The sequence below is a fragment of the Vanellus vanellus genome, assembly GCF_965231255.1.
Source record: "Vanellus vanellus genome assembly, chromosome: 6".
Lineage (NCBI taxonomy): Eukaryota > Metazoa > Chordata > Aves > Charadriiformes > Charadriidae > Vanellus > Vanellus vanellus.
Genome location: NC_138911.1, coordinates 25,425,049 through 25,453,045, shown reverse-complemented (window position 1 = coordinate 25,453,045; position 27,997 = coordinate 25,425,049). Strand labels below are relative to the sequence as shown.

At 41.4% G+C, this 27,997-nt stretch overlaps 1 protein-coding gene across 1 annotated transcript in view; it reads right to left on the bottom strand.

The window, feature by feature from the left end:
- The window catches only part of TTC17 (tetratricopeptide repeat domain 17), a 63,756-nt gene extending 36,171 nt beyond the window's left edge, over positions 1-27,585 (bottom strand). The window contains 15 exon segments of the mRNA XM_082485501.1: positions 334-411; positions 998-1,165; positions 2,275-2,394; positions 2,842-2,982; positions 4,584-4,696; positions 5,013-5,173; positions 5,417-5,556; positions 5,937-6,081; positions 6,363-6,472; positions 7,149-7,280; positions 10,029-10,140; positions 11,158-11,327; positions 13,024-13,113; positions 27,349-27,513; positions 27,517-27,585. Of these exon segments, the coding sequence (XP_082341627.1) occupies positions 334-411; positions 998-1,165; positions 2,275-2,394; positions 2,842-2,982; positions 4,584-4,696; positions 5,013-5,173; positions 5,417-5,556; positions 5,937-6,081; positions 6,363-6,472; positions 7,149-7,280; positions 10,029-10,140; positions 11,158-11,327; positions 13,024-13,113; positions 27,349-27,513; positions 27,517-27,564 (1,893 nt within the window). The 5' untranslated portion in view covers positions 27,565-27,585.
- Positions 27,586-27,997: the final 412 nt, after the last annotated feature.

Here is a 27,997-nt window from a genome sequence, read left to right as displayed (position 1 = left end):
GGGTGAAAGATGGAGAAGTAGTTCCACGCTATTTTCTCTCAGTTAAGCAAACGGCTGCCAGGATTAGCTAAAAATATTGCTGCTCCATGTCCTGCAGACACAACAAGAACAAGTAACTACAGGGCTGTTTGGTTGACACTAAGCTAAATTAAATGGATACTCCTCTATGTGTTTGTGCTTTACTTGTAAACATGGATTTTTAACTTAGTTTCATCTCGGTTACAGGCAGAAAATAAGCTTATTTCTTGCACATCCCTAACCAACTTTAGAAGTATAGAAACAAACCTCAAATAAGAATTCTAAATTTATCTCACGCTACGGTTTTTGACATACCTTTTTCATGGCATGATCTAGAAATGCTCCTATCTTCGCCTGTGTAATAGTTTGATTGTTGATACGAGAATGCAAGACCTGGACAACAAAGATTTAAATTTTTTTTTAAACAACTGAAGAAATTTTACAGTATATATCTACATGGGTCATTCATTCAAGTCTCACTTCCCTAAGTCTTCCTTTAGTAAAGGGGGGGAAGAGAAAAAAAGAAAATTTTTTTTAAATAGACAATGCGAATATGTTACGATTAAAGCAGCCAATCTCCAGAAAGCAATATGAAGGAATAATCTCGGCCTAAAGTTACCAACTTGGTAGAATACAGTAGTTATTGGAAACCCCAAGAAGACCAATCAATGTTAAGTGACTGTTAGAAGTTTTAAAAGAAAGCAGTAATTTTTAATAGTAAATTAACTTTCCTACTCTGCATGCTTTTGGTCAGCATTTGAAAGAAGTCAGACAACAAGTCTTACGCTCAGTGACAAGTTCTCCATTTCTCCAGCCCTATCAGAAAGCACTTGCTCCCCTTTTTTGGAAGTACTGATTGGCTTGCGATATCAAGTCTTCTTTTAAATATCAGAACATGAAAAGTTCTGAGTAAGATTTTTAAGGCAATAAAGAGGGGAACTTTAAACCAGAAGAGAACCAATGACTAAATGTCTCTTACTTGTCTTGCTTGATCATCTGGCATCTTGAATTTCAAATCTAGATTACTGTCCAGTTCCTTGACCAGTATGTTTAGAGATTCGTTGTTACGAGCATCAGTAATGGAAGAACAGTCTGGTGCCTGGGTTTCTCCATGCCCGACAGTATCTCTTGGGATACTCAGGATTGGCTGGACTCTAGCAATAAAGAGAACCAAGACAAATTAATAGCACATGCTGCATGTCACTGATATATAAACATAAGAATCAGCTACATTATCAACTGACAAGTTTCACACTGTAGACTGCCATGAGACATGAGCTGCAAACCAGAAGAGTCCAAGGACCACCCTTCCCTTGAAAAGTCATCAATAAATAAGGTCTTTACTTTCCGTTTTTAAGCCTAGAATACAATTCAGTGGAGATAAGACATGGAAGGTTCTCATTTTATGCTAATAAGGATTGTATGAAGTTTAGGACTAAATAGATAAGTGAAAAAGAAAATGCTGATGTTTTTTAAACTAAAGCTTGATTTCAAAAACATCAAGAGGTAGCTAAATTATTTGGGAAGAACATTCTAAGTTGAACATTGCTTTTTTCAAAGGAAGCTTCAGAACATTTGTGGATGGGAATCTGCTTTAATACATGCTCAATACTAGAATTATACCAACTAGGAGAAGAAAGCTTGTGATGTTAAGTGGATGGGATATTATGAAATTGCATCGATGTATGAAAGGTAGCTATTGCAGCATAGAAACATTAATTTTATCCTATGTAATAACAAGTATTACTGACTATTCTACAACTTTGTACCTATAGATTTTCCACCTACATCCCAAACGAACAAGTCAGAGCTTTCTACTCATAATCCTTTTTTAGCATTTTCTGCTCTTCACAATTTTCTGTTATAACTAAAGCTAAGAGGACGTACGTAATGTACAACAGTTAATTGTAGTTATTAAATAGATACCTCACTACCTCTCTCTCAAGATTTTTTTTTTTTAAATATACTCTAGAAAACATTCAGGTTTGTGCTTAAATCCTCGTTCTTTTAGTAATACTGTAGGTATTTAATGTATTCACTTTGTACTAAAAGTCAGGGAATAATCACCATGAAATTTGATCTGTTACAGTAAAGATGACAATAAAAGAAAACACCCTCATTCTGTGGAATGGCCAGAGAAAGAGGTCTAAACATACCTGTGCTGTTACTAATTGCATCCATCCTCTCCAGAAAGAAAACACTCATTAAGACATCAGTGTGAAAATTTTCAAATATAAACTTTAAAAAAATCAACACTTGCCTGAATCCCCTATTTTCTGGAGGCAGGAAATAAGTTGGCAGTTCTTCTGGATCAGGAATTTTGGGGAAAGATTTGATGCACTCTGATCGCTGAGGCCAAAGAATATGCTGTTTGTCCTAAGGGGGAAAGGAATTATTTTTTATTATTTTCTCAACATTTTTAATATTCTAATTAACAACCTACTAAGGACATAACGGATAGTCTGGAGGGAAAAAAAAGAGCAGAGATCTTTTAAACTATTATTTTCCCGTCTTTTCTGGAATAACAGCTGTTCAGTTTTCTATCTTCACTCAGCTGTACTGCTTTATTTGCAGCAGATGTTTGCAAAGTTACCTAAGAACAACCCCCTCTGCGTTATAGTAGAGGTTCCAATGATGGGAAACTGGTACAGAGAAACTACAGAGATGCTTATGTTGAAGAAATTCAGAATGCTACATTCTCCAGTGCTGCTGTACATCAAAGCTGTAGCCCAAATGCTAAAAAGTTTCACATAAACAACAAGGGCAAGATTAACTCTTTCACAACTCCTTTTTCAAAGGGCAAAACTTCTCCTCTTCACTCACTCTATTGGATTCTACACTCCACACTGAAACAATAGAACGAGCAACAGGGGAAGACTGCAAGGACTGGCTATGGTCGCTTTGGTTTGCATGAAGATCCAAATTCACAGATGTCATACTAGAAGTTGAAGAGTCTTCACCAAACTAAAAAGAACAGAAGAACAATATTTATTAAGGAAAAGAGACAGTATATTACTGACTGAATTTCTGCACATTCTTTCTCCTCCCGCATCCCCCTGCCCCAACCATTTATGTAGTTAAGCCTCATTGATGAGCTAAAATTTGGGTAGCAGAAAAAAAAATAGAAATTTAAGGCTCTTAATCCACTCACACCACGGAAAAGTAATATTCATGTTGTAAATAAGTCAACAATGAAAACACAAGTGCAAATCACCAAAAAAATTCTAAAAGGTACCAAGCAAACATTTCTAATAGACGACAAAAAATCTACATATCTAGACTGCATACCTTTAGTTCAAGTCAGAGTTACTAAGACTTGTGGCTTGCAAAATTATCTTGATAATCTGAATTTGTAATTACTATAATAGGAAGAACATACAAGAAGAAAACCTAGCATAATCAAAAATAATTATTCCTGTTTCTTAAACTAGTTAAGGGGAAACTCCAGAACACATTCCATGAGGCAAAATAAATGAAACCATAATCTATATCTCTAGTTCTAACACAGCAGTGCTGTTGCTTGGGTGGCTTTCATTCTGGATTTTCAGTATCAGTATACACCCCGCTTCCAAAACTTCTCAACATTGCTGTATCAGATTTCCTTGGTGCACTGTCTTAATTCAAGATATACAATGAACAAATTCTCACAAAACTGGGCTAACACCTTATTTTTGGGATGCAAAAGCACTTACTGGATTCAACACTATTGAGCTCTGCTCTTCCATTTGTTAATTGCTTATGGCAGTTTTGTGCTCCTTCTGGTAGGAAAAAAGGTTAAATTGGAAGGAGCATGCAAAAATTGCATAGCTTGAGTCATAGAACAGCATAATAAACAAAAGAAATTATGATCCATTGTACTCTGTAGAAATAAATGATTGATACAATATTATTTTAAACACATTTTTAAGCTATTATATTGGAATATTCCTTCCACTAAAGCATAACTCCTGATCCATATACCACAAGTACACGAGAAAACTAACTCTTTAGAAAACCTTTGCCTTCTCATTTACATTAGCTGCCTAATGCTTTTTCTTGTTCTCTCTGAAGGAAACTACATTGGAAAATTAAACATTTCATGCTACTGGCTAGCACACCTGAAATGTATATTTATGTAAGAGAAAGCTGTAATTCCCCAAGTGAGGTTTCTTGTACCTCCTAGAAAGAAATACTTTGCTGTTCTATGCAGGCTGAATAAGGAAAGGACTCAATATAGAAGTGGCTGGTATCTCATAGGAAACTAAGACTTTGAAATTATTTGAATTGAAAAACTTTATTTTATTCCAATTTCAAACAATTTTCAAACTCTTTTCTAAGTAAAACAAAGTCTTATACAATAAACCCTCTAAATTTCTATAATCCACAGTCGATCTCAGTTTGTACGACTAGCAAAAGAAACTAGCATTAAACACTTTACACTCTGGAAAACAGACAAAATGATTTCTCACTATAATTACCACAGCCAAAATGTACCCCTTTGTCAAGCTTCAAAAAAAATTTAACTATTTTGCTAATAAAGCAAACAGAATGCAACTTAAAGCAGTGGTATCAATTTCCAGACAAACCTGAACATATTCCACATTTTCAAAAATGTCTCCGCGGTGATAACGAACAGGCTGGTCCCACTGGCAGTGCAAGCTATGCTGCTGGTTGCCCAATCTACAAATCTGATGGTTTCCTGCAGAGCACAAAACATTTTTTTTCTACTATATAAGTGAGGTTTCTGAGGAGACAAAGACAGCACACAGTCAAGCCCTTTGCCCCCAGTTTGGTCAATCTTTTTTATTTATTTAGTCAGCACAGAGGAAATTCCGACTTCAAAAGACTCAAAAAAACCCCCATTCAAGAACATATTGCAATCACTTGTTTTAAGAAGCAAAGCACAACAGCCACTCGGGGCCATCTTAATATATAAAGAAGTTATGTCCTGACATTAATCTGAATACGTGCAATTCTTCATTGCTATAATGAGCATGAACTCTAAAAAGTTGTACCTAGTTGAGCTTCTTTTGCCATCTGTGTCTCATGAATGATGTTCCTCAAGATTTGTTCCTCCTGGATGAGCTTGTACTTGTCCAAAACATCTTGTTGCCTGAGGTAATGGTCATGCTGCTTCTGATATTCCTTCAATTCATTTAATGTTCGCTGAAGTGATCTTGAAAATTCAAACAGTAAAACAGATTTACTTTGAATGCTTTTAAAATACCAGCTTTTTCTGCAGTGTTTCAAATTTTCAACTTCGGGTTTCTTAAAGTATTCTTATGAATAATTTTATTGCATAGTCAAAGAAATACAGAAAGTTTAAAATCATTATTCTATTGGAAATATAAATAATTGCTGCAACAGATCAGTAAAAGTGAGATTGTATGAATTGCCACTAGCATGCTTCTTTAGTTACCTGTGCTGAGCTTCCAATTTTTGCTCAAGTTTTTGCTGACATAAGACAGCATGCTTCCTTTTTACTGCTTGCTCAAACCCTGGTTTGGCCTGTAGAGCGTGATCATAACACAGGACTGAGTGGTTGTACTCTCCAAGCATCTGAAGAATGACCGAGAGAGAGAATTAGCCATTGTTTGGTGATATTTAATAAAAAATAATCAATTTTTAAAGAAGTCATTAACTCGAAGTTTAATTTGTGATAACAAACAGTCTGTCATTTCTGAAACTCAAGCCGCTATATCCACTAAAGAGAGACTGCAGGAGAATTTCCCTGGGATTTATGTCCAAGTGCAGGTAAAAATCTTGGCTGAAAAACAGACTTTTGGATGAAAATATCTTGACTGAATCTTAAACATTAAGTGTGAAATGCATGTAGAACAAGATACATTGTAAAAGAGTAAAGCATTACAAGTAAAGCCAGAAAGATGAAATAATACTTGTTTTTTCTAGAAGTCTTGGAAAATAAAGATAGTATTTACTGCATATATATTTCCCAAAGTGTAATAGCTGGTAAAGAAGTCACTGTAATCCAGAGCTGCGTGGACCACAATAGCTGCATCCGCGGAGAAGTGAGCCCGGTGCAGAATATTTGCCAAATTTACCAGTGCAATATCTTTATTTTGCCTAAAAGAAGAAAAGAAAATAAAAAGAAAACAGACATCAAAAGAAGGTCAGACCATGTAAGAATCACACATAAGGATACATTCATTCTCCAGTCACATATTTAATATGTAATTTGATAGGAAAATGTCTAAATTACATATATGCCTAGTATAGCATACAAAGACTAAGAACAAGTAACGTGGATTATTCCTTAGGATACAGTCTTAGAAACTAAAACCTGTTTACTAATTAGGATAACTAGAAAAGCAATCTGAAAAGAAATCTTTATTAGCATTTCTTACCTTGAAGAAAAATGAAGGGCACGCATGGCACATTCTACCACTTGGTATGGCTCATTCTTTATTCTCCAGTAAAAAGAAGCCATATTATAGAGTACCCAGGAAGAAGAGTTCTGCAGTAAAGAGAAACACATAAACTGTACCATCTACTAAGATGTGAACTAAAAGGTTAACCAGGGTTTTAATTACTATGGGAAGGAAAACTGAGCTGTCGTCTAAGCTATCTTCTTCCTCTGGAAAGCTGCCATTTGGCAATAGTTGTGAATGTTCAAGAATGAACCAGCACACAAATGTATTAAAGAAACAGAACTTCTGCCCTCAGACAAGTAAAAATTGAAAATGAAATGAAATGAGGAGTGATTGTAGTTTAAGCACCAGCAGCTTAGCAAAGTTCAATGAAAGTTCCTATATTTTGCAGGAACGTATTTCATAAAAACATACACATTTCAGTACTATTGTTTTGTGTTTGTTCTTTAAGTACCTGCATTTTTGTTTAGAAACTCTTATTACCTTGACAGAACAATGAATGTGGCTTGCCAGACCACACAAATACACCAGTTGTTAAAGATGATGGTAAGTACCCATTTACTGGCTTTGCTGACGCCTTCTCCTACTTCTGCTTGCCTAGCAGAAAACGTTTTTATAGTCCACCTTTTGTAACTGAAATGTAAACCAAAAATACATGGGCAAAACTAGTGCCGCATCTGATTGCATGTACCAGCCATACCTAATTTTGTGAGGCCTTTCTAGCTCTCTTTTTGTGTGTACAGTAAGATTACAGTTTCATACCTTCATTAGTCCATCATAAATACGATGACCTATTTCCTCTATACTTCTTCCCAGCCTCCGTGATAAGTATGTGAAGATTGGATCTTCTTTAGGTAATAAAGGTGCGGAAAGATTAACTCTTTCTTGGACACCCTGAAATAAAAATTGAATATAGGTATTTGCTGACACTTTAACCAAAAGTAGAGAAATACACACAAGAACATGACTCCCAGGAAAATTTACAGCTTGGCTATTTTAAATTCCTATCATCCTTTTGTATCAAGATCTTAGGGACTTGACACGATAATGTCACCTTTGACAAAAGAATAATATACGTTACTACAGATAGGCAAACACTAGAAGCAGCCAAAAGGAGCCTCTGCTTACGAATGCTACAGAAAAGAAACTAATTTCTGGTAGCACTGACATGCCAGCTATTGTTGTCACTAATGACCACTGAAGCACTTCACAGAATCACAGAATCATCAGAGTTGGAAGGGACCTCTAGAGATCATCTAGTCCAACTCTCCTGCTAAAGCAGGATTGCCTAGAGCACATTACTCAGGACTGCATCCAGGCGGGTCTTGAAAATCTCCAGGGAAGGGGACTCCACAACCTCCCTGGGCAGCCTGTGCCAGTGCTCTGTCACCCTCACCGTAAGGAAGTGTTTCCGTGTATTTGAACGGAACTTCCTGTGTTCTAACTTGTGCCCATTGCCCCTCGTCCTGTTACTTGGAACCAATGAAAAGAGCCTGGCTCCATCCTCCTTCAACCCACCCTTTAGATACTTGTATGCCATAATAAGGTCTCCCCTCAGCCTTCTCTTCTCCAGGCTAAAGAGTCCCGGCTCTCTCAGCCTTTCCTCATAAGGGAGATGCTCCAAGCCCTTAATCATCTTAGTTGCTCTTCGCTGGACTCGCTCCAGCAGTTCCCTGTCCCTCTTGAACTGGGGAGCCCAAACCTGGACACAGTATTCCAGTTGTGGCCTCACCAGTGCAGAGTAGAGGGGGAGAATGACCTCCCTCGACCTACTGGCCACACTCTTCACTATGCAGCCCAGGATTCCATTGGCCTTTTTGGCGACAAGGGCACATTGCTGGGCCATGGATAATTTACTGTCTACCACGACCCCCAGATCCTTCTCCTCAGAAACACTTCCCAGCAGGTCTGCCCCTAACCTGTACTGGTGCCTAGCATTCTTCCTCCCCAGGTGCAGGACCTTGCACTTGCTTTTGTTGAACCTCATTAGGTTCTTCTCTGCCCAGCTCTCCAGCCTGTCCAGGTCACGCTGGATGGCAGCACGGCCCTCTGGGGTGTCAGCCACCCCACCCAGTTTGGTATCATCAGCAAACTTGCTGAGGATACACTCTGTCCCCTCATCCAGGTCATTAATGAATATATTAAACAAAATAGGACCAAGTATTGAGCCCTGGGGGACCCCACTGGTTACAGGCCTCCAACTAGACTCTGTGCCGCTGATCACAACCCTCTGAGTTCTGTCCCGCAGCCAACTCTCAGTCCACCTCACTGTCACCTCATCTAGCCCATACTTCCTCAGCTTCCTAATGAGGATGTCATGGGAGACAGTGTCAAAAGCCTTGCTAAAGTCAAGGTAGATGACATCCACGACTTTCCCCTCATCCAGCCAACCAGTTATAACATCATAGGAAGCTATCAGATTGGTCAAGCATGATTTACCCTTGGTAAATCCATGTTGACCACTTCCAATAACTTCCTGTTCCTCAACGTGTTTGGACATGACATCCAGAATGAGTTGCTCCATTACCTTCCCAGGGACAGAGGTTAGACTAACCGGTCTGTAGTTCCCTGGGTCCTCCTTCTTGCCTTTTTTGAAGATTGGAGTCATGTCGGCCTTTCTCCAGTCCTCAGGCACCTCTCCTGTTCTCCATGACCGTTCAAAGACGATGGAGAGTGGTCTAGCAATAACATCCGCCAGCTCTCTCAGCACTCGCGGATGCATGCCATCAGGGCCCATGGACTTGTGAATGTCCAGCTTGGCCAAGTGGTCTCTGACACGGTCCTCCTCAACTGAGGGAAAATCTTCCACTCTCCAGACCTTAAAACTCATGTTTGTCAGGTTACATACACACTATGAAAGTATCCCTACACCTCTTCTTCTCTTTCTTCCTCCCCCAGCAACAAACATACTAGTTTCAAAAGTACATCCAGACCTAGGAACAGAGCTAGAAAACTTCAGTTCCTCTTTTGTTCGTAAAAAAATCCTTATTTGTAGAAGAAAAGCTATTTTACAGACTTGTAATAAAATAAAGATCAAGATAGCACTAAAGCTGCATCTGCATTAGAAAATTTGCTCATACAATACTGTTGACAAAAACAATTTTTGCACCACATTTCCCCTATAATCCTTCTAAAGCAGATGAACTTCGTACTTGTAAAGAACAATTATCTCATCCTCTGGGTTAGGACTTGGCATTCAGATACCAAAGACACAGTCAAGTATGTTGGGAACTACCAACAAGCCTGCAAACAATTTTCTGACCCTAATTCTTCATACAGTTTAATGACTCTGTTCAGCACTCTCCAATTTTCAACTGGAACAACTCACAAGTTAGAAGAATTTCCAATGAAAGCTACTATTTTACTAATGAAACGTGTGAAAACAAAATTCTCTGTTTTCCTAAAACCACTCTCTAAAATAAGGCAAACATTAACAAAACAGAAACAGGATCTGTGTAACTGATGGAACTGTCCTCCTAGAAGCAGGTACTTTAAGCAGGGAATGATTGGTGTTTAAAAAAAAGTCTGAAACAGTCTTCAAAGATTACAATACCTTTCAACCTTGACTGACAACTGCCAGTAAGAGTTTTCTATTCCTCTTCCTGATGGGGAAAAAAACCATACTTGCAGTTGCTCGCTTACCCGTAAATGCTGAAAAGCATGAATGCTGTATGGAAGATCTAGAACTTTTGTACAGTCTGGCTGCTGCAGGTCTGGAGGCACTGGCGACTTTGTGTCGATATAGTCTTCAGGGCTGAGGACATAACAACATAACACAGCAGACTCCAGATTTAAATATTGCTAAAGTTCATAAGAGACAGTATTGTAGTTGACAGACAGTACTCTGATTTGATCGTTACAAAAATTCTGCGTTTGAGCACATTAGACCATTTCTGATGTCTTCTCAGATTTCAGATGTATCAGGATGTCATCACTGTAGGATAAAGTAAATAAATTTCTGTCTGCCTTAGAGAAAACATCAACATTTGGATACCCTCCAAAATGTATCAGTGTCAACCTAGTGTATCACTTCTATGATTAATGATCTATCTGCCAGGCAAATGGCAATGCATACAGATTTGAAGACTCTTCAACTGAAACAAACGAACAAATCCCAAGTATTAGTGAGAAGCCCAAATGAAGGTATCTGAGGATAAAATTAATCTTTTCCCACTTCAAGTACTCATCTGATTACGTTAAAAAAAAAAACCAACTAGAAAAACACAACAGTCAGCCCTGAAGATGAATTACCAATGAAGCTGAAGCGGGAGCAGACTGTCCACACATCCTTTATTTACTAAACACAGCAATATGTGCATGACCAGAAGGTTCAACAGCTTGGTAATCAACAGAATTTCATTCAAATTTAAGTCAAGACAGTTCCCACTACAAGAAGTGTGTCTACCTCAAAATACGCGAAGCACACTCAAGCAAATCCAACCCCCTTCTATGTGATGCACTTCAGTTTAATTCACGTCTGGTCATGTCAGTACAGAGTTGCAGTGGCAGAACTGACTGGGAGGCTGGGATAGAATGGAGAAGTTTCAGGATAGGGCTAACATGGACAGTTTGGGGGAGACAGTATTTCTGTGTTGTACCCTTTTGTATCTAGTGGCAGACGTTGTTTCATTTTTATTTCACACTAACACAAAATAAAACAACTGTCATATAAAGAACAGTCAGTGGTAGTATTTTTCTTTTTAACTGCATTTAGAGGTTTTGTTGATTTTTTTCATTCAGTAAAAATCTTAAATATAAAGCATCTTATTACCGGATATCTTTGCTCTCTAAGGTGATGTACGTGCCATCGTATAGATCTAGGTCCCCCAAGGGCACCTTTGCTTTAATGCAGTCCGGATCCTCTTTATTATGCCTTTGTTCCAGCCCTGTGTCTCTGTCCTCATTTTCCTCTATATGAATCTTTTGAGCAACTAACTGTTTCTGTAGGAATAAAAAAAAGGAAACAGAAGAATGTATACTGATGAAAGCAAATGCTATCGTTGCTATGAGTTGAACAGTCCATCTTTTTCCTTAAAACAAAGTCCATTTGAAGAAAATCTAAAACAGTCTCCTCAGATTTTGGGAATATTTCCCTATATTTTACAACACCTGTAGGACATTTTTTGATTTAGATGGAATATAAATACTTTAATTAGAGATAATATAACTTGAACAGGCCATTATTTCTCCTGCTGTACCTAAAAAGAAGGCTAATAGCATTCCAAATTCATGGTAGGCTATTCAGAAAACAAAGTAATAGTTGTTAACAGTACGTCAACTTTTCCATATTTGGACCCTTTTCCTCCACTGTAAAACCTCATGGAAATAATATCAGAGATTGCGAACAAAATTACCTTCTTAACCATTCAGTGTGCTAAGTACAACTGAGGTGACAGGCTAATGAAAGAATTGAGAGTGAAAATAATTTCTATAGATCAGTTTATGATGTGCCGTAGGAGCTACCTTTCAGCCTGTGAAGCTCATAGGTACTGATTACTATGAGTAGTCAAAGGACTAACAATCTGTCCCAGCACAGTAAGCTGTATTTAATTCTCACCTAGATCTGCAAATTAAACCCATTAAATACAGTAAAACCGTTATAATACTGTAAGGATTTGTATATGTGAAATGAGAAGAAAGCTTGCATTTTTAATTAAAGCCATACACATTTGATAATACACTGCTATGCAACACTAGAGATATATACACTAGCAACTCATACAAGATCTTACAATAGATAACTTCTGCTGAAAGTCACTTGATATGCCACAAATTGTACATTAGTAATTTCCAAACCCACAACCCGTGTCCTGAAAAGCTTAAAAACCTTTGTTGCATCCATAGCTAAAATGTCCACTACCACAAATACGAGCATACCTTGATGAGAAAGACTTCCTGAATACAGTCACATAAGGGGCCGTCCTGCTTTTTTGCCTCCCTTCCACTTCTCCCATTCACCTAAAGTTACCCCTGGTGCTTGTCTAACTTCCCAGATAGCTAGTTACCCTGATATGAAAAAACCAAAGCTGGCACAAGAAAAAGAAGTGCACTGCCAGAAGAAAGGCTGTGGGCTGTTAGCTTGCCCAGCCCTTATCATATCGAAACTTTAGTTTAACTTAGCTTGAAGTTCATTAAAGCCCTTCCAGAAGAGTGTTTTCAGACCCTTTTTCAATAATAAATGGGTTTGAAGAAAATCAGAGGTGATCGCCTCTCTGATGTGTCCTAGAAAGAGCAATGGAAAGAATGGCCTGACAAACCCGTAGAGGAGCACAGGGAAATTCATGGCCTACAGGCTGTACTCTAAATAGCAGCTATAACAAATCTAAGACAACGCTTCTACAAATAGTTCTGGAATATAGTAGTCAGCTACAAAATCCAGTACCTAAATGACTTCACTTCAAAATGTTAGGATTTATGGATAACAACAGGGAATCGTGTAGCTGGGGAAAATGAAAACCAGTTGAGCAAACTTGAGGCACAAAATTCTTGAGATCTGAAGAATTCTTCATCCTTTCACTGAAGCGCAATTATGCCAATAATGACTTCTGTTCCCCATCTAAACCTACCACTAAAAATCTTAAGAAAAAAAATAATCTGTATTTTCAGAAATTAGTTAGTACTTAATGTTGTGCTTTACCTCCAGTTCTTTGAGGTAGTTAACTGTTGTTTCTTGTCTCATTAGTATTACCAAATCATGTGGGTTCCTCAAGTTCATTGGTGAATCCACCTGCAAGACATTTCAACAGTCCATAAAGTAAGACATTCTCCTAATTAGAGCAATTTTAAAAGGTAAGAAGTTATATGTATTCAACTACAGTTTGTCTATTCAGAGGTTTTCTGGCCATTCAGTATTCATATAATCTCCATATTTTAAATCTGTTCTTCAAACACCATTGTGATTTGAGAATCCAATTCAAACCATGCTTTAATTTTCAACTTATTTTAGTTTATTCAGGCACATAAATTCTAAGCATAAGAGGCAAGTAAATTTCTCACAAAAAAAAAATTACTAAGAGCACCGACTGCTGAAATACTAGATACCTTAAATTGCAACTGCAAAAACCTATTTTCTTTCATAGCTTTAAAATTCCTCCATCGTGTCCCTCAATAGGCATAAAGTACTTCAGCTTCAAGTCAACTCCTCCACGCGACCAGTTTAACACGCTGGCCTAGAGTTAAGATCTATTGCCTTCAGGATTAAGTAAATGAACAAAATCAAGAAGTAAGCAGACGAAGACTAAAAAATCTGTTATAGAAGATGGCGCTAAAGCTTCCATAGATATGCACAGGAGTTGGCAGCTCAATGAAGAGTGACATTATGGGTAAGTCACAGACAAGAGTGGTTACATGCCAGACCTTTACTGGTCCCCAATTGGGTTCAGTAAGCTATGGCACCTCACAGCTGAAATACCTCAGCCTTGTCCTCATGCCAAATCAATTCCGCTGCCTGACTGGGTGGCAGAAAGTCAGTACAGTCGAGGAGGTGGTGTGTGAGCAGCTGAGCTGATCCAAAGGGTCACCACAGCTGAAAGGCTCACCTCCAGGCTTCCAGCCCTGTTCCCTCCACTCTGTCAGCGTGACACCAGTTAGTCCTGCATGCCAGCTCTGGCACCCACTGGCCTCTCTTGTGAGCTAACCCAAACTCAGCAGTTGAACAGGATGTAATCCTCTATTGGTTGCTTTATCTGAACGAGTAAATTAAATTAGCTCATGGAGGATTCAATGAGAATGAGAACAGAAGCAAGGAAACAGACAGGAGTATGTGATGATGGGATGAGAGGAAGAAGGGTGACAAGGACAGCAAGATCTCCCATTTTTAACATTTTTCCCCAACTGTTGCGGGAGACAACCTATACCAAGGTGTTCCTGGATCTGCTCAGTTTCCATTCAAGCTTTCAGGATACAGAACTAGCTACTGCATAAAGATATAAGCAGTATCTGTATGTTAGTGCCGATATCTCTACATGGGCTGTCCACCCCCATGAAATCTGTCCAAACCTGGTGACATTACAAGTTAATGGAAAAGTTTACCATATATATATGTGCAGGAGAACCTCCAGAGCTTCAGCTCTTCATCTTTTGTCAACCTGCCAAACAACTTGGACGTGTTTCTGGGACACTCTCTTATTGCAGAAAACTGCATCTCCAGTAGGACAACAACAAATTTCCTGGTCATTTTAATGTGTTCTGTCAACAGATTAAGCCTCGGGCCATGTTCTCTTGGCTGCAAGTCAGATAAGAAGCTCAAATCTACTTTCTTTGGACTACTGACTGTGAAGTCTACACTTCTTGCAAGCATCCCCACTAACTAAGGATCCTGTCCTTTAAGATGAAAACATTTGTCCTCCCCCACCTCAAAAGAAACCAAAACCCAAGGGTGGTTTTGGCTAAATCGGGCTAAATATTCCTTTCCAAATCAAAAGCTGAACTGCTTCTTTTAGTATGGAGCCATTTTGGTGGATTCCTACCTACACAGTCCAGATACTTACACATAACTAATTTTCTGCCTTAACAAATTAATTCTCTTAGATCACCAGATGATTAGAAAAAAATAGGTGCTACTGACACCAGTTAATTTTTACACTATGAATTCGGAGATTATGGATTTAACTGCTGCTAATAAAAGGTGACCAAGTATCCACAATGATCCAAAGAACCGCAGAAAATACCATATCAAAAAACCTAAAGATGTCGTTAGTTGAAGTATTAAAGTCTACAGCATTTTACTCAGTCACATTTCTCATTTCCTCCTATGAGCCCCACCTCACATTGGACCGGTTGCACACAAAACGAGTTATGTACTAAATGTAGCACTTGTTCATGCCTCATTTGCTAACGCAACTACTGTGGTATGTGCAAGCGTGAGAAATGAATTTGCAAAGAAAATAAGGGAAAGTTTTACTGTGTTCATAGCACTTAATTGTCCATTCCAAAATAGCACCGTTCCTCCGACAACTAAAGGTTGCTTGTATGATACTACACAGTCACTGACAGCAAAGTCAACCATCAGCTCCACTTTCAATGACAAACTGCACCCAGGGAGTGATTTTTTGCAGAAAGTTATGCTGGCACCACCATTTAGAAAGCCTTACTCTGAAAGATGAAGGATCTCAGCTTATCATTCATTCAGAAACAGAACGATATTCGGGTACAGCTTCTGTTTTTAATTTCTGATAAAACAGTCTCATGAGAGTTCCATCTGAATTTAGCATTTGGGAATTTGGAGGGGTATTTCAACAACCCAGCATGCACCGGTTGACAGAAAAGCAACGCAACAACTATCAAATTCCTATCAGCTATTATCTGGCAGCAGAAATCAAAGTGACAACAACAATCAAACAGCACTGTCACTGAATTAATGCATAAAGTTATGTCAATCCACCAGGAAATCATGTCAATTTAACCAGCATGCATGGTACTTTTCTTTAGTCTTCAGATTTACACTTCCAGATCTGACCTCAGATTGTCACCAGCAAATGAGCACTTTCTAATAATAGCAAACCCTTTCAACCTAGTAGAAAGTTAATATTATTAAATAAAGAGATAATAATGACTGCTAAGGTTAAGACCAATGCAGTGCATAAACAAAAAGCTCTAAACCCAAAACTTTAGCAGTAAATCCAATCTTACACTTAGTTAAAATTGATCATTTCTGACTCTAAAAGTTTAAGACTTCTTCCATTGCAAGAAATTATCAGTGTAATGACTATTATTAGCTCCTAAAAATAAAAATGCAATTTAGGTGCAACAATTTCTGAGAAAGAATTGGAATGGAAAAATTAAGCAGCTACATTGGACAATCATGCAAGGTTTGCGCAGGAAACTTGAGCCAGCATGTCCAAATGTGTTCAGAGCACTTTTGGCAGCTTGCAAAAGTGAGCCAAATATACTGTATCAGTTCTTATACTCTTCAGTTTATACATTTACAGTATGAAGGCATTACAAAACAATAACCGAGGAAATAAAAAGCATTCAGATTTAAAAAAAAAATGCTATATGACACAAAGGAAAACAGATTCTTAATTGAAAACCACAGGAGATCTTATGATATCATGCCTGCAAAGGAAGAAAATAATGCCAACTTGGTCTTCAAGAGGCACCGGTTTGGAGGATGATGGTGCTCAAACTTAAGAATTTCATAGAACTTAAAGTGCAATTTCCTGATCTTGCTTAGATTGATGCAAAAAAATCACCCTGCTGCCAAGTATGGGAATCCTCCTTTTTCTTACTACCTGTAATCTTATAGGTCCACTGAGAAACAGGCCAGCCAATTCAGCTGAAAAATAACTTACAAGATTAAACAATTAGTTTTCAGCCAGATCAGCAGGATAGTCTAAATTGGCCTCAGGTGAGCACTTCATCATCCCCCTCTCCATAGCGGCAGCCCTGTGGCTCTCAAACTGCAACCTGTTCCTCTCGGATCTAGCCAGCAATACTTCTGGTTCATTATCCACCTTTCTGCAACATCGCCACCCAAATCAAACGCATTTTCTTTTACAGCTGGAAAAAGACAAGGCTGACCTACTCAGCTGTGAAGAGCACCAATACTTCATTTGCCATTGAGGGCAGTAATGCCACCTCATGAAGAATTCGGCACAGCGAGTAAGTAGCAAACAAGGATATAATATCGACATAATCTACACAGCAGAGGTAACAGCAGCAGCTGTTTCTTTAGACAGAAAACAGTAAGCAACATGAATAGTACTGGATCATTTTGAGGAAAGAACACATTATATCCACAATTACATACGATCTTATGGTACAAACAATATGTATTTACTAGCTCACAGCCATAGCTCCCCTCTTTTAGGACAGCTCAGGTATTTGCAATTATTGTGTATTGAAAGCCTCCTGCTCTAAAATAAAGGGCATACGTGGCCCTTGTCTAACTAAGCTTCACTGGGCTTGCTGGTGATATAGTTCTGGGACCACTGGAACGAATAAAAGTGTGTATTTGTTCTGAGCACTGCCGAAGATGTGTGTGGTACAGTGTTTGCACTTAATGTCAGTTTTTAAACAACTAACTGGTAAGGAAAACAGAACAAACTTTGCTCTGGAAACTAGCATAGGTCTGACTTCAACAGTTAAAACCTTATTAGAGGGCAGGTGTTATTTCAAAAGTTGCCATGTTTTATTTCAACACTGTAACAGCTGCAATCAAATACCCAGGTGTTCTCACATGCTTCTTTTTTACCTTAGGATTAAATCTACTGCCAGGCAGGACTTGGTCTCACCTTAGTGTGTTACACACTCTGTCCTACCACACAGAAACTTACAGATATGCCACCCCCCCTCAAGTGTTAAAAACCACTTCACATTTCATGATTCTTGTCACATTTAAGACAAGAGCTGAGAATGTTACCGTAAATTCAAATTGCACTAGAAATGGTAGCTTTGCTTTTAGGCAATATAGGACAGTGGCCTGTTAATACTACAGACCCTTCACCCCTTCACACAAAGTCTGTTGTGCCTCATCATCTGATTAGGGGAGTCAGAAGAGCAAGAAACAGATGGATACTGTGATTTAGCTCACCTTTTGCAAAATGTAAGCAACTCCCCCCAAGACTCTGCAGGGATGAAACACGACAGACGTCAACCAGCAGAGCACCTACAGCCTCGTGGTGAGGCGAGCAGAGACTCCTGCGCCAGAGCATATGCTTGTTCCAACTTACTCATTTTTAACTCAAAGCATTAGGCTGATGGCAGAGCACCACAGTCATTTACTCTTCCTTCAAACTGCTGAAACTGTGACACTCAAGATGAAGTGCTTGAAATGCAAGAATCTGACTTCAATTCAAACACAGTAAACAGGAAAAAAAAAAAAAAACAGCGCTGAAAAGCCTTCCTTGAAACTCTGATGGCTACTATAGCTACACTGCAGAAAGCCTGCCAGTAAACCCCTTTCAGAATAAGTGCTCTCTGTTCAACTTTGCCCAAAGGTGAAAGTTTCTTTATAAAGCACAGTTCAAATTTATTCACTGTCACAAAGTACACCAAGAACCTGATTCAGCAAGAAACACACAGAATCCGTGCAATAAAACAAAACAAAAAGAGACTTCGGAGTTGAAACAAACCCTGAAGCTAAAGAGTGCCTCTTATGTTACCTCCATATATAAAGTCTCTGAATAATTACACTTGCAAGTTTTGCCAAACCTTCTGGTATATTTTTTCCCCACCGTCCAGATATATTGCACCAGGAAGTAAATTTTTTAAGATGAGGTTCAATGAATGCCTCAGCCAACTATTTTTAGGTAATGCTTTTCTAAAAGTAATGTGGAAATCCCACTGTTAACTGAGGCACAGGGACACCAAAATCGTAACAGCTGTTAGTGCCTCTGCATGTCGTAAAAGCTTTCTACTCTGTGCAGAAGGCAAATTATGACAGAAAGAAGCTGGAAAAGATACTACATCAAACGATGGTGTACAGCAAAATAGGCTCCTCGCACTTGTTTTATTGGCTTGTGTTACAGACAGTGGATCTTTTGTCACTGTACCTGCTAAATGAAGGCAATTCTCACTGAAACAGGCTGGAATCCTTGCCGTCTCAAGCGGCAGCAAGGGATCTAAAACCTGATGCTATCCTTTTGGCATATTCTTGCTGTCTTGAGATACTCTACACTCCAACATGATGCTACCACACCACTTCTGAAAAAGCTGCAAAAAAATCTGTATAGGTTTCAGTTCAAGATAAGCTACAAAACTGGAAAATAAGTGCTTTGGCTTATCCAAATGAGCAGGGAGTGTCAGAAGATGGTTGCTCCAAGGGATGTCACCAAAAAATTCACACAGAATAATGATAAGTTTTTATAGTAAGCATTGAGCCATTTAAAAGCTTACAGCTGCAGAATCTGTTAACAAACAGCATTAGGTGTTTGGACATTGTTAAGAGTAGCTGTGCTACAGGCAAAACTGAAATTTTAAACACTTGTAGCACTTCAAACATTACACCCAACAAAGTTGCAGTATTACTGAATAGGTCTGCTCAACTGAGATCGCTTCCAGAGAGCACACCAGCTATGAATATTGTAGATAAGAGATCTAAATACATCAAAGGAAAACAAGACTTTATTTGTAACACCACTTGTCTGCAATATATTGTTGGTCATACTTAAAGGTAAAAAACAAATTTCCAATATCTATATTCTAGCTAAGGTTTATTTTCTACAGTAGCAAAACAGATGCCAGCCATACATTTTGTTGAATCAAAAGAAGAGATGGAGAGATCATTCATATACATCTGTAATGAACAAGTATTTGTTTGCATAAAGGCAGACTGGTTCCTGCTGCCTGCTCACTGCAAAATCGTAAAAATAAAGTGTTGCAATGTTGAAACTACAGAAAAGGAAAAATACTAATTAGACTCACAAGATACCTAAAAAACATTAACCCTGAGCAGTAATTTCTCCAGCAAATGAACAGGTGATAACCCATTATTTTGTTTCTGGTTAAACTTTAAGGAAAATTACTTTATCCAGTGATGTATTTTTAGGGCAGGCACTTTATACCATGGTTCTCATTCCCTAACCGTTTAGTAACAGGTAGGGATTCAGCTTTAAATGTTACCAAAAGAAAAAAAAAAGTTCAGCTACATGAAATAATGGTGGATTTCACAGTCCCACTGCCTTTGCTATTTTGGGCTTTGATGGAGCCTTCACGAAAACGTGTGCTTAGGCCACTTCCAGGCTATTATTTTGCTGTGAAGCTCACGATATGGGGAAAGCATGCCAGAGAGCAAGCACAGCTTTCACCACAGAATAATCAGTTCTGAACAGTTGATTCGTATCACCTTGCCATTTTGTCCTACCCTCATTTCAAAAGTGATGGAAAACAGGATGAGTAGCTGGGAAATCAAAGTGAGAGGATGCTAAGAGAAATGGGACCGGGGAGCCACACTGTGCCCAGTGGACAAAAGCTGTGCGGAAACACCAGGAGTGGACGAGTGAGCAGGACATGGTGCTTACACACGGTCAGAGCCACCACTGGGGCCTTCTGGACTTACAAACTGAACCACCTTGCCATATATTACTATGCTGAGCTAAATCCAGGCATTTTTGTATTAAAGTTTTGCTGTCAGCAGTCAAAATCTGGCATAAGGTTACCTACTAGACTGCAGCAGGTGTGAGGGGCATGGGCATCGACAGCTGTATTTCAGCGGCGCTTCAGATCTGCCTCTTGACTCCTCCACCTCACATGCAAATCTTTCATTGCTGAGTTGAGAAGAGTAAAAACAACTACTCCTCTATCACTGCCCCAAAGAACAAAAAATTTGCATTTCTGACTGCACTTCACATATAGGCTACCACAAGGTCTATTTTTATCAAATTCGGATCTAGCTGTGACCTTCAGAAGGATACAGAAAGACAAGGCTGTGCTCCCCTGAAAGCAGGCAGCGCTGGTGCGGTTCTAGGTCAGCAGCACCCGATCGGGGACAAGGACGTTAAACATCACTATGCAAAAGTGTTCAGGTTCAGGCTTTTTGAATATAGTTATGCAAAGGCAGAAAATTTAAAGTGAAGATTGGGTTTTCTTTTCTTATAAATTACTATTTTTCACACTACAGGAAGGCCTAGATCCCACAGTCTTCTGGTAATCGAGAGAGAAGTTTTAAAACACAAGTTTCCCTTTTCCTGGGGATAATCTGAGCTATGCTTCAAAATCATCATGCTTCAGCTTATCACCCTGGGCTTGGGGCACATCTAATGAACTCACACCAACCTCCAGCCTAGGTCTCTTTGGACACACTCATAAAGAGGCACATTTACTGGCAACTGTTTTGGGGAAGGCATGCTACGTTACACACTTCAGTAAAAGAGAACAATAGTTTTGTTTTGTTTAGCACACAACAGACTTGGAAGGATAAGAAATTCAGTCGAGAAAGAGCTTATACGGCCAAGCAAACTACCCTTTACAGAAAGGGCAAAGCAAACATCCGTCTGCTGTTTTCAAGATAGGACCGAGCGCTTAATATATCGCAGAAGATGCTCTTGTAAGCAGCAAATAGCTTTTTATTTGGCTGCACTAGATTTTCAGCTTTCTTTGGTTTTGGATGGCTGCTTTTCCTCTCATCTTGAGTGTACAGACCACTGTTCTCAACCTGTTAGTATACACGTGCGGTCAGACAACAGACATCAGTAATGCATTAAGCAACTCTAAAGCTATCCATGAATCATCTTGCCTTGCTGCAACTTGAGGGACACTTGCATTCAAATCTGCAACCAAACGAACAACTGTTAGGTAATGTCTCCCCTCTTTACTTGTACTAAGCCAGAATTAAACACACTACGGCACTGCATGAAATTCACGTCACGTTTATTGAGTGGCTAATCTTCTTAGCCCCAAACAGGCTAACCAGCATTGCTTGTTCACTCTCTTCTCCAGATCTTCTCTAACAAACTTCAAAACACACGACAGCACATTAAAAACAAAACAACTTTTTGCCAACTCAGATTCCTCGCCAGAGGCTCTCTGCTCCTGGCAACACTTCCCCAGTCCTGCTTTGGACCATCTGCCTAGTAGGTTTCTTTGCTTCTTTTAGTTTAGTTACTCAAACCTAACTTTTTCTGCATTTATAGTAGTCCACATAAAGGCAGTCCTTTGAGTCCCTGCCAGCTTGCTCAGCTTTCATCGCCTCCATCAAGGGATCTTTAGAAAGACCCTACCTCAGCTGTAATATGTCAGGTGTCTGAGAGATGACAGCAGCTGGTCCCCACCAGTAAAGCCATGAATGACTACTGAAACTGCTTCCTGCACTGCATTTAATGTCACTTGTTTGTCCTCTCTTTATGCCAAGTTTCTCCCTCCTCTTGAAGTACACTAGTATTTCTGTAGAGTGGCTACTTTCCCTACTGGCAGTCGAGCACTGTCTAAAATCAGTTATATATTAGCCTGAACTTTATACTGCGAGTTGTGAAATGAGAAGGCTTATAAACATGCACTGAGCAGATACAATCTCATTGAAGACAGACGATTACTCAATCCCTGTCTTTGCAGAAATACACATTTGAAGGTGGACTCAGACCAAAAGAAGAATATGAACTGATCCAGAGAACGATGTATTTGACCTGAAAACAGGCTACTAGAGCAATAGATACTGGTTGATGGCTTTTCTCTTGATGTCTTACCAAGACAACAAAAATGTTATATGCACTGCTGGGAATCAATTTATTTCTTCATTCAGAAATGCTCCCTAGAAACCAGAACAGTAGGGCCTACTTACCAAGCACTCCCACTTCCTAGATGAGATCTTGCTGATATACAGAAAATTGTTCAGTTTGCCTTAATTTTGCCACCCCTGCCAGGTTGTTATACCACTAAGAACTCCAGCTCAAGTCTCAGTCAGGGTACTGCTAGCTATCTCATGCCACAGGAAAATCAATCTCACTTGAATGTGGTCTCATATTAAAGGCTTAAACCCTTGCTGTACTATAAGGAGAAACAGCTAGCGGAGATTTTAGGGTAACAATATAAAATATTCTCTTACTTCTTCCGTCAGACAGATTCTGGCTATTATATTTTGTATATGGGCCAGGATCTGTAACTTCTGCTTTCAGCTCCTCGTCCATGGCACACTTCGGTAACAAGGAAGACAAGGTTCACAGTAGCAAACTAAAAGCTGCAGGGAAGTCACCTGTCACTGGTGCTTATCTGGACAGCTGCAGCTAGTGGCTCGTTTAGCAGGATAAATATCTGGGTCTTAGTACCACTTAAGTTTCACCAACATCTTCATCAATTATATGGGCTTCATTCAGATAAACTGAGGAAGTCTCAAGTGAAGATTAAGCCTGTCCCTCTGTAAAAAGGTGACAATCTTTAAAAATGTGTTTCAGACTGAGAATGCGAGTATTCCTAAAACTAAATAATATAAATGCTAATTAATACCACCACTCTTAGCCACTAGACAGTATTAGCCACTTCCAGTTAGAGACTGCTATGCTGGAAGGGTTGTGATCAGCAGCGCAAAGCCCAACAGTGGCTGGTCACCAGCAGTGTCCCTTGGGGATCAATACCAAGGCCAACACTGTTTAACATCTTTACTAATGACAGTGGAAAAAGAGCCTCAGCAACCTTGGTGTCCTCTGCAAACATGGGGCAGGTGTGGTAGCGGTGGAGGGCAGAGCTGCGGTTAGAGAGAGACCTGGAGGAACGGGCTCACAGGGACCTCGTGAAGTCAACAACGGCAAGCACAAACCCAGCGTCTGGGATGCAATAGCCCCGTGCAGCAGGAAAGGCTGGGGCTGAAAAGAAAACAGCTTTGCAGAAAAGGCTGTTTGGGCTCTGGTGGTGAAAAAGTTGTCCACGAGCCAGCAGCGTGCCCTTGCAGCTGAGGTGGCAAACTGGCTGCAGGAGCAAGGCTGGAGCCAGCAAGGTGAGGGGAGTGACTATCCCCCTCCATCAGGCACCCATGAGAATGCACCTGCTTCAGCTTTCTGCCCCTGGTTTCAAGGCAGGCAAAGCCCATTCGAGGTGGTGAGGGGCCTGGAGCACATAACCCACAGAGCAGCTGAGAGAAGCAGGCTGGCTCAGCTGCAGGGGGATACTGCCGCTGTTTTTAGCTTCCTAAAAGCAGGGTACAGAGAAGACGGGGCCAGACTCTTCCTGAGGTGTGACAGTGAGAAAGATTGCTTATTTGTTGCTACATGGGACATTCTGATCAGAAAAAGATTAAAAAAAATTAAAAAATAATGACACTGAAGGCAGTCAACCACTGGACCAGGTGCCCAGCAAGGTTGTCAAAACCCCACCCCTGGATGCAAAATTTAGCTGGGCAGGACCCTCAGCGACCAGATCTAGCTGGCCCTGCTGTGAGCTGTACTCTGTGACTCTGTTTAGGTTATTGTGTCTGAATGATCAGTAGCTGAAGCTTATTCCCAACACAAGTCTTGACTTACACAGCTGTCTTCTTGTAGGTAAGGTGCTTCAAAATTCAAACGTGGACCTTTGTCCAAGCAGCAAGAACTAGCACAATGGATCTATACTTGGACGTTGAAAGAGGAGTCTAGAGTACTATGGAAAAACCTGATGCAACAATATTTTTCTACAAAACAAGAGTAGATTAATTAGAACTAGTAGAGAAGCCAATAAGATGACAGGCGATGCTCTACGCACACTAAGAAGCTGAAATGCCACACTGCAAAGAAAAACAAGAAGCTGCACAGCCAAAGAGTTTGAGACAAACGTGGACAAAACCCCCACTGAAAATACACAAAGTAAAAATAGCTGGAGAGAAGGATTAAATGGCTAAGTGTTTTCATGATAAACAAAGAGTATTCTGAAAATATTCTGAAAAATTAAAGCAAAGGGATGCTCTGCAGGGAAATTTCAGGCTTATGCCCTGTTAATAAGTACTTCGGTCTTGATGTTAGGAGAAGGAGAGCTCAAATATTTTGGTATATTGTGGTTCTACCAATGAATTGATAAAACAATTACAAAGCATCCTATTGCCCATGAATCATAGAATATCTCGAGTTGGAAGGGACCCAATAAGGATCATTGAGTCCAGCTCCCTACCTAAAACTAAACCATATGACTACGAGCATTGTCTAGATGCTCCTTGAACTCTGACAGGCTTGGTGCCACGACCGCTTCCCTGGGCAGCCTCTTCTAGTGAGTGATCACCTTTCCTAATGTCCACTCTGAACTTCCCGTGGCACAGCTTCATTCCATCTCCTTGTGTCCTGTTGCTGGTCACCAGAAAGAGCGCCTCCCCCTCCACTGCCCACCTTGAAGAAGTTGTAGAGTGCGATGAGGTCACCCCTCAGCCTTCTCTTATCCAAGCTGAACAAACCAAGTGACCTCAGCCACTTCTCTTAAGTCTTACCATCTTGGTCACTCTCCTCTGGACATAATAGTTTGATGATGTTCTTATACTGAGGTGCCCCAAACTGCACACAGTACTCAGAGTGGGGCTGCACCTGTGCAGAGTGAGACAATGACAATTCCTTCCTATTGCTGGACAGTGGAGATTATCTGATGGTTTTGCTGCTAACTATTGAACCACAATTACATTTTGGCATTTAAAACAACATTCAAGCTCACTCTAGAAAATGTCCACTCTTGTCATTCCCCAAAATACAAATAGGTGCAAAAAAAGAAATTCGGAAGTGCTCTGCAGGGATGGCAATGGCAATAACCACATATTTAAGTATCATTTTCACAAGAGCCAGAGAGATGACAGTAACAGATGGTAAAATACATCTTATTACAAAAAAAATCACTGGACAATTAGTAGCACTACATCCCAGCTACTGGAGAATCTGGCTCCTCATATTCCAACTAACACCATATTTATAATTTGAGTTTTCTTGCTGGAAATGGATGGATTTATTTTAACTGTGCAGGTAAGAGAAGTTATTCCACAGATATTATTTTATCATCTCAGCTACAGACCTTGAGAACTTTATACATAGAACATGGGATTGCCCCTGCTTAGAAAGCATTGGTAACTGTAATAAACAGCTTACTGCATAGCAATGGGACAGTGGAAGCTTCTACCTGTACCATCGGTTAACTGACATCATAAAAAGCCATTTCTTAAAATCAGTGTTGGATTTAGCTAATCGATTTTCAAGTCATTTTAGCTGATTAGATTTTTTTCAAGTCACAGCTGCTTTTCATGGAATAATCAAAATCAACACTTCACCCAAATTTGATAATATACAATTAATATACACACACAGATGCTTCCAGACCATTATCATATACTTTCACCACTTCACCACTACATAAAGTGGGAAAAGGAGGCGAGAGCACTGGAAGGGCTGTCATTCATTAATTTATGACTAACTAGGGTGACAGAGTGCCTGGATCCATGCAGACAGCTGAAGTGCCTGAGACCCATAAAGACACAGGGGCTTCCTGCTGAGAAAGCCAGTTTCACCTGCCCGAGGACCTTAATGTTTTCTGACACCACCACAAGTTCTCGCAAAAGGAAGGTGATGTTAACAGACACTCATCTCTCCACGCTCTTTTTTTACAGGGAAAAGGCCACTCTGCTTGCTGCAGCGATTAACTCTTCTGCTCCAGAGGGAAACCGATCTGGCAGTTCTGACATGAAAGTGGCCTTCTGGTCCTGTTCTCCTTGCAACAAAGAGGGAGCAAAGCAAGTCAGAAAGAGCCCAAACATGAAATACACATCGACTCTTTCAGCCGCTGCCTGAACGCGAGGCACAGCCCGGTATCAAAATCAGCCGTTTTGCCTAAACCCACAAAATCACTGCAGCGTGTGCTTGCCCATCGAGCAGACACCACCCCCCACCCCCATTTCTCTTCCTTACTTCCAGAAGGGACGAAAAGCAGCCGGGGCTGGGGCTGGGGGCGGCGGGGACGTAGGAAATCGCAAACTCACGAGTAACGCGGGCTGCGCCAGCCGCGGCCAACCGGGGCCGGCACCGGCTGCGCGGCGAAGGGCAGCGCCGCCGCCGGGAGGGCTCCCGGCTCCACGGGAAGGTCACAGCGCGCCTTGCGGGCCAGGGCCGGGGTCCGGCTGCTTCCGCAACCAGAGCAGGACCCCGGCTTGGCGCTTATTCAGCGGCACGGCCTAACGAGCCGAAGGCTTCAGGGAGGCTGCCGGTAAGCACGAACCGCCGCCGTACAACACACGGCTCCAGTTGAAATCTACCCTCGGCTCGTTTAGACCCGCCGCCCGTTGCTCCCCGCCACCTCACCCCGCGGCTCCGGCGGCTTCAAGCCCAGTTTCGCGGGCGACTCGGGCTCGCCACGGCAGAGCCCCGTGCCGGGGCCGCCGGGAGCGCCCGCCACCGCCGCTCGCCCGCCCGGCTGCAGCGGCTTTCGGACCGGCAGGGCTTCGCACCGGGCCCACAGGCCCCGTTCCCCCCATCGCACAGCTCGGGGCAGGCCAGGGCTGCGGGTGAACGGCGACGCGGGCTCTCCCTACCGCCGCAGCGGGCCGCGAAAGCCGGGCCGGGCGGCGGTGGCAGCGCCCCGCGCCCGCCGAGCCCCTCACCTGCTGCTGGATCTTCCCATCCTCGGTGACCACCCAGTGGGTGGTGGCAGCGGCGGGCCGCGTCCCCGAGGCCAGCAGCGAGCACAGGCCCAGGGCCCAGCCAGAGAAGACCCACGCCCGACCCAACCCGCCCCGCCCGGACGCTCCTGCCGCCGCCATCTTCCCCTATCCCGGCCTGCCCGCACCACCCGGAACCGGAACCGCCCTCGCCGCCATTTTGGGAGGGGGAGGCCGGAGCGGGCGGTGCCTCCCGCTGCGGGGCGGTGGCGCTTCTCGGGAGGGTCGGGGCAGGGACAGGCCCTGGGGCGGCCCCGATTTCCCTGCCAGCACACCAGGTGGCGCGAGGTCGCTACCTCAGATGGCGCCCGCTCGCCCCCTGCGGCGGCCAGAAGGCGAAGGAGGCCGGATCGCGGCGGCAGCCGAGGCGGGGCTGGGGACTCCGTGTTGCAGCCACCGTGCATGGACTGCTCCACACGCACCCAGCCCTGCCGAAGAGCCGCCCTCCGCTCAACTGAGCGCTTCAGGCAGCCGCCGGTACCGGCAGCGCCGCTGCCCGGAGCTGAACGCCGACTTTTAAACACCAACAAGCAGCGGGTGGTGCCGCGCAGAACGCTCTCATTAAAAAAAAAAAAAAAAAAAAAAAAAATTA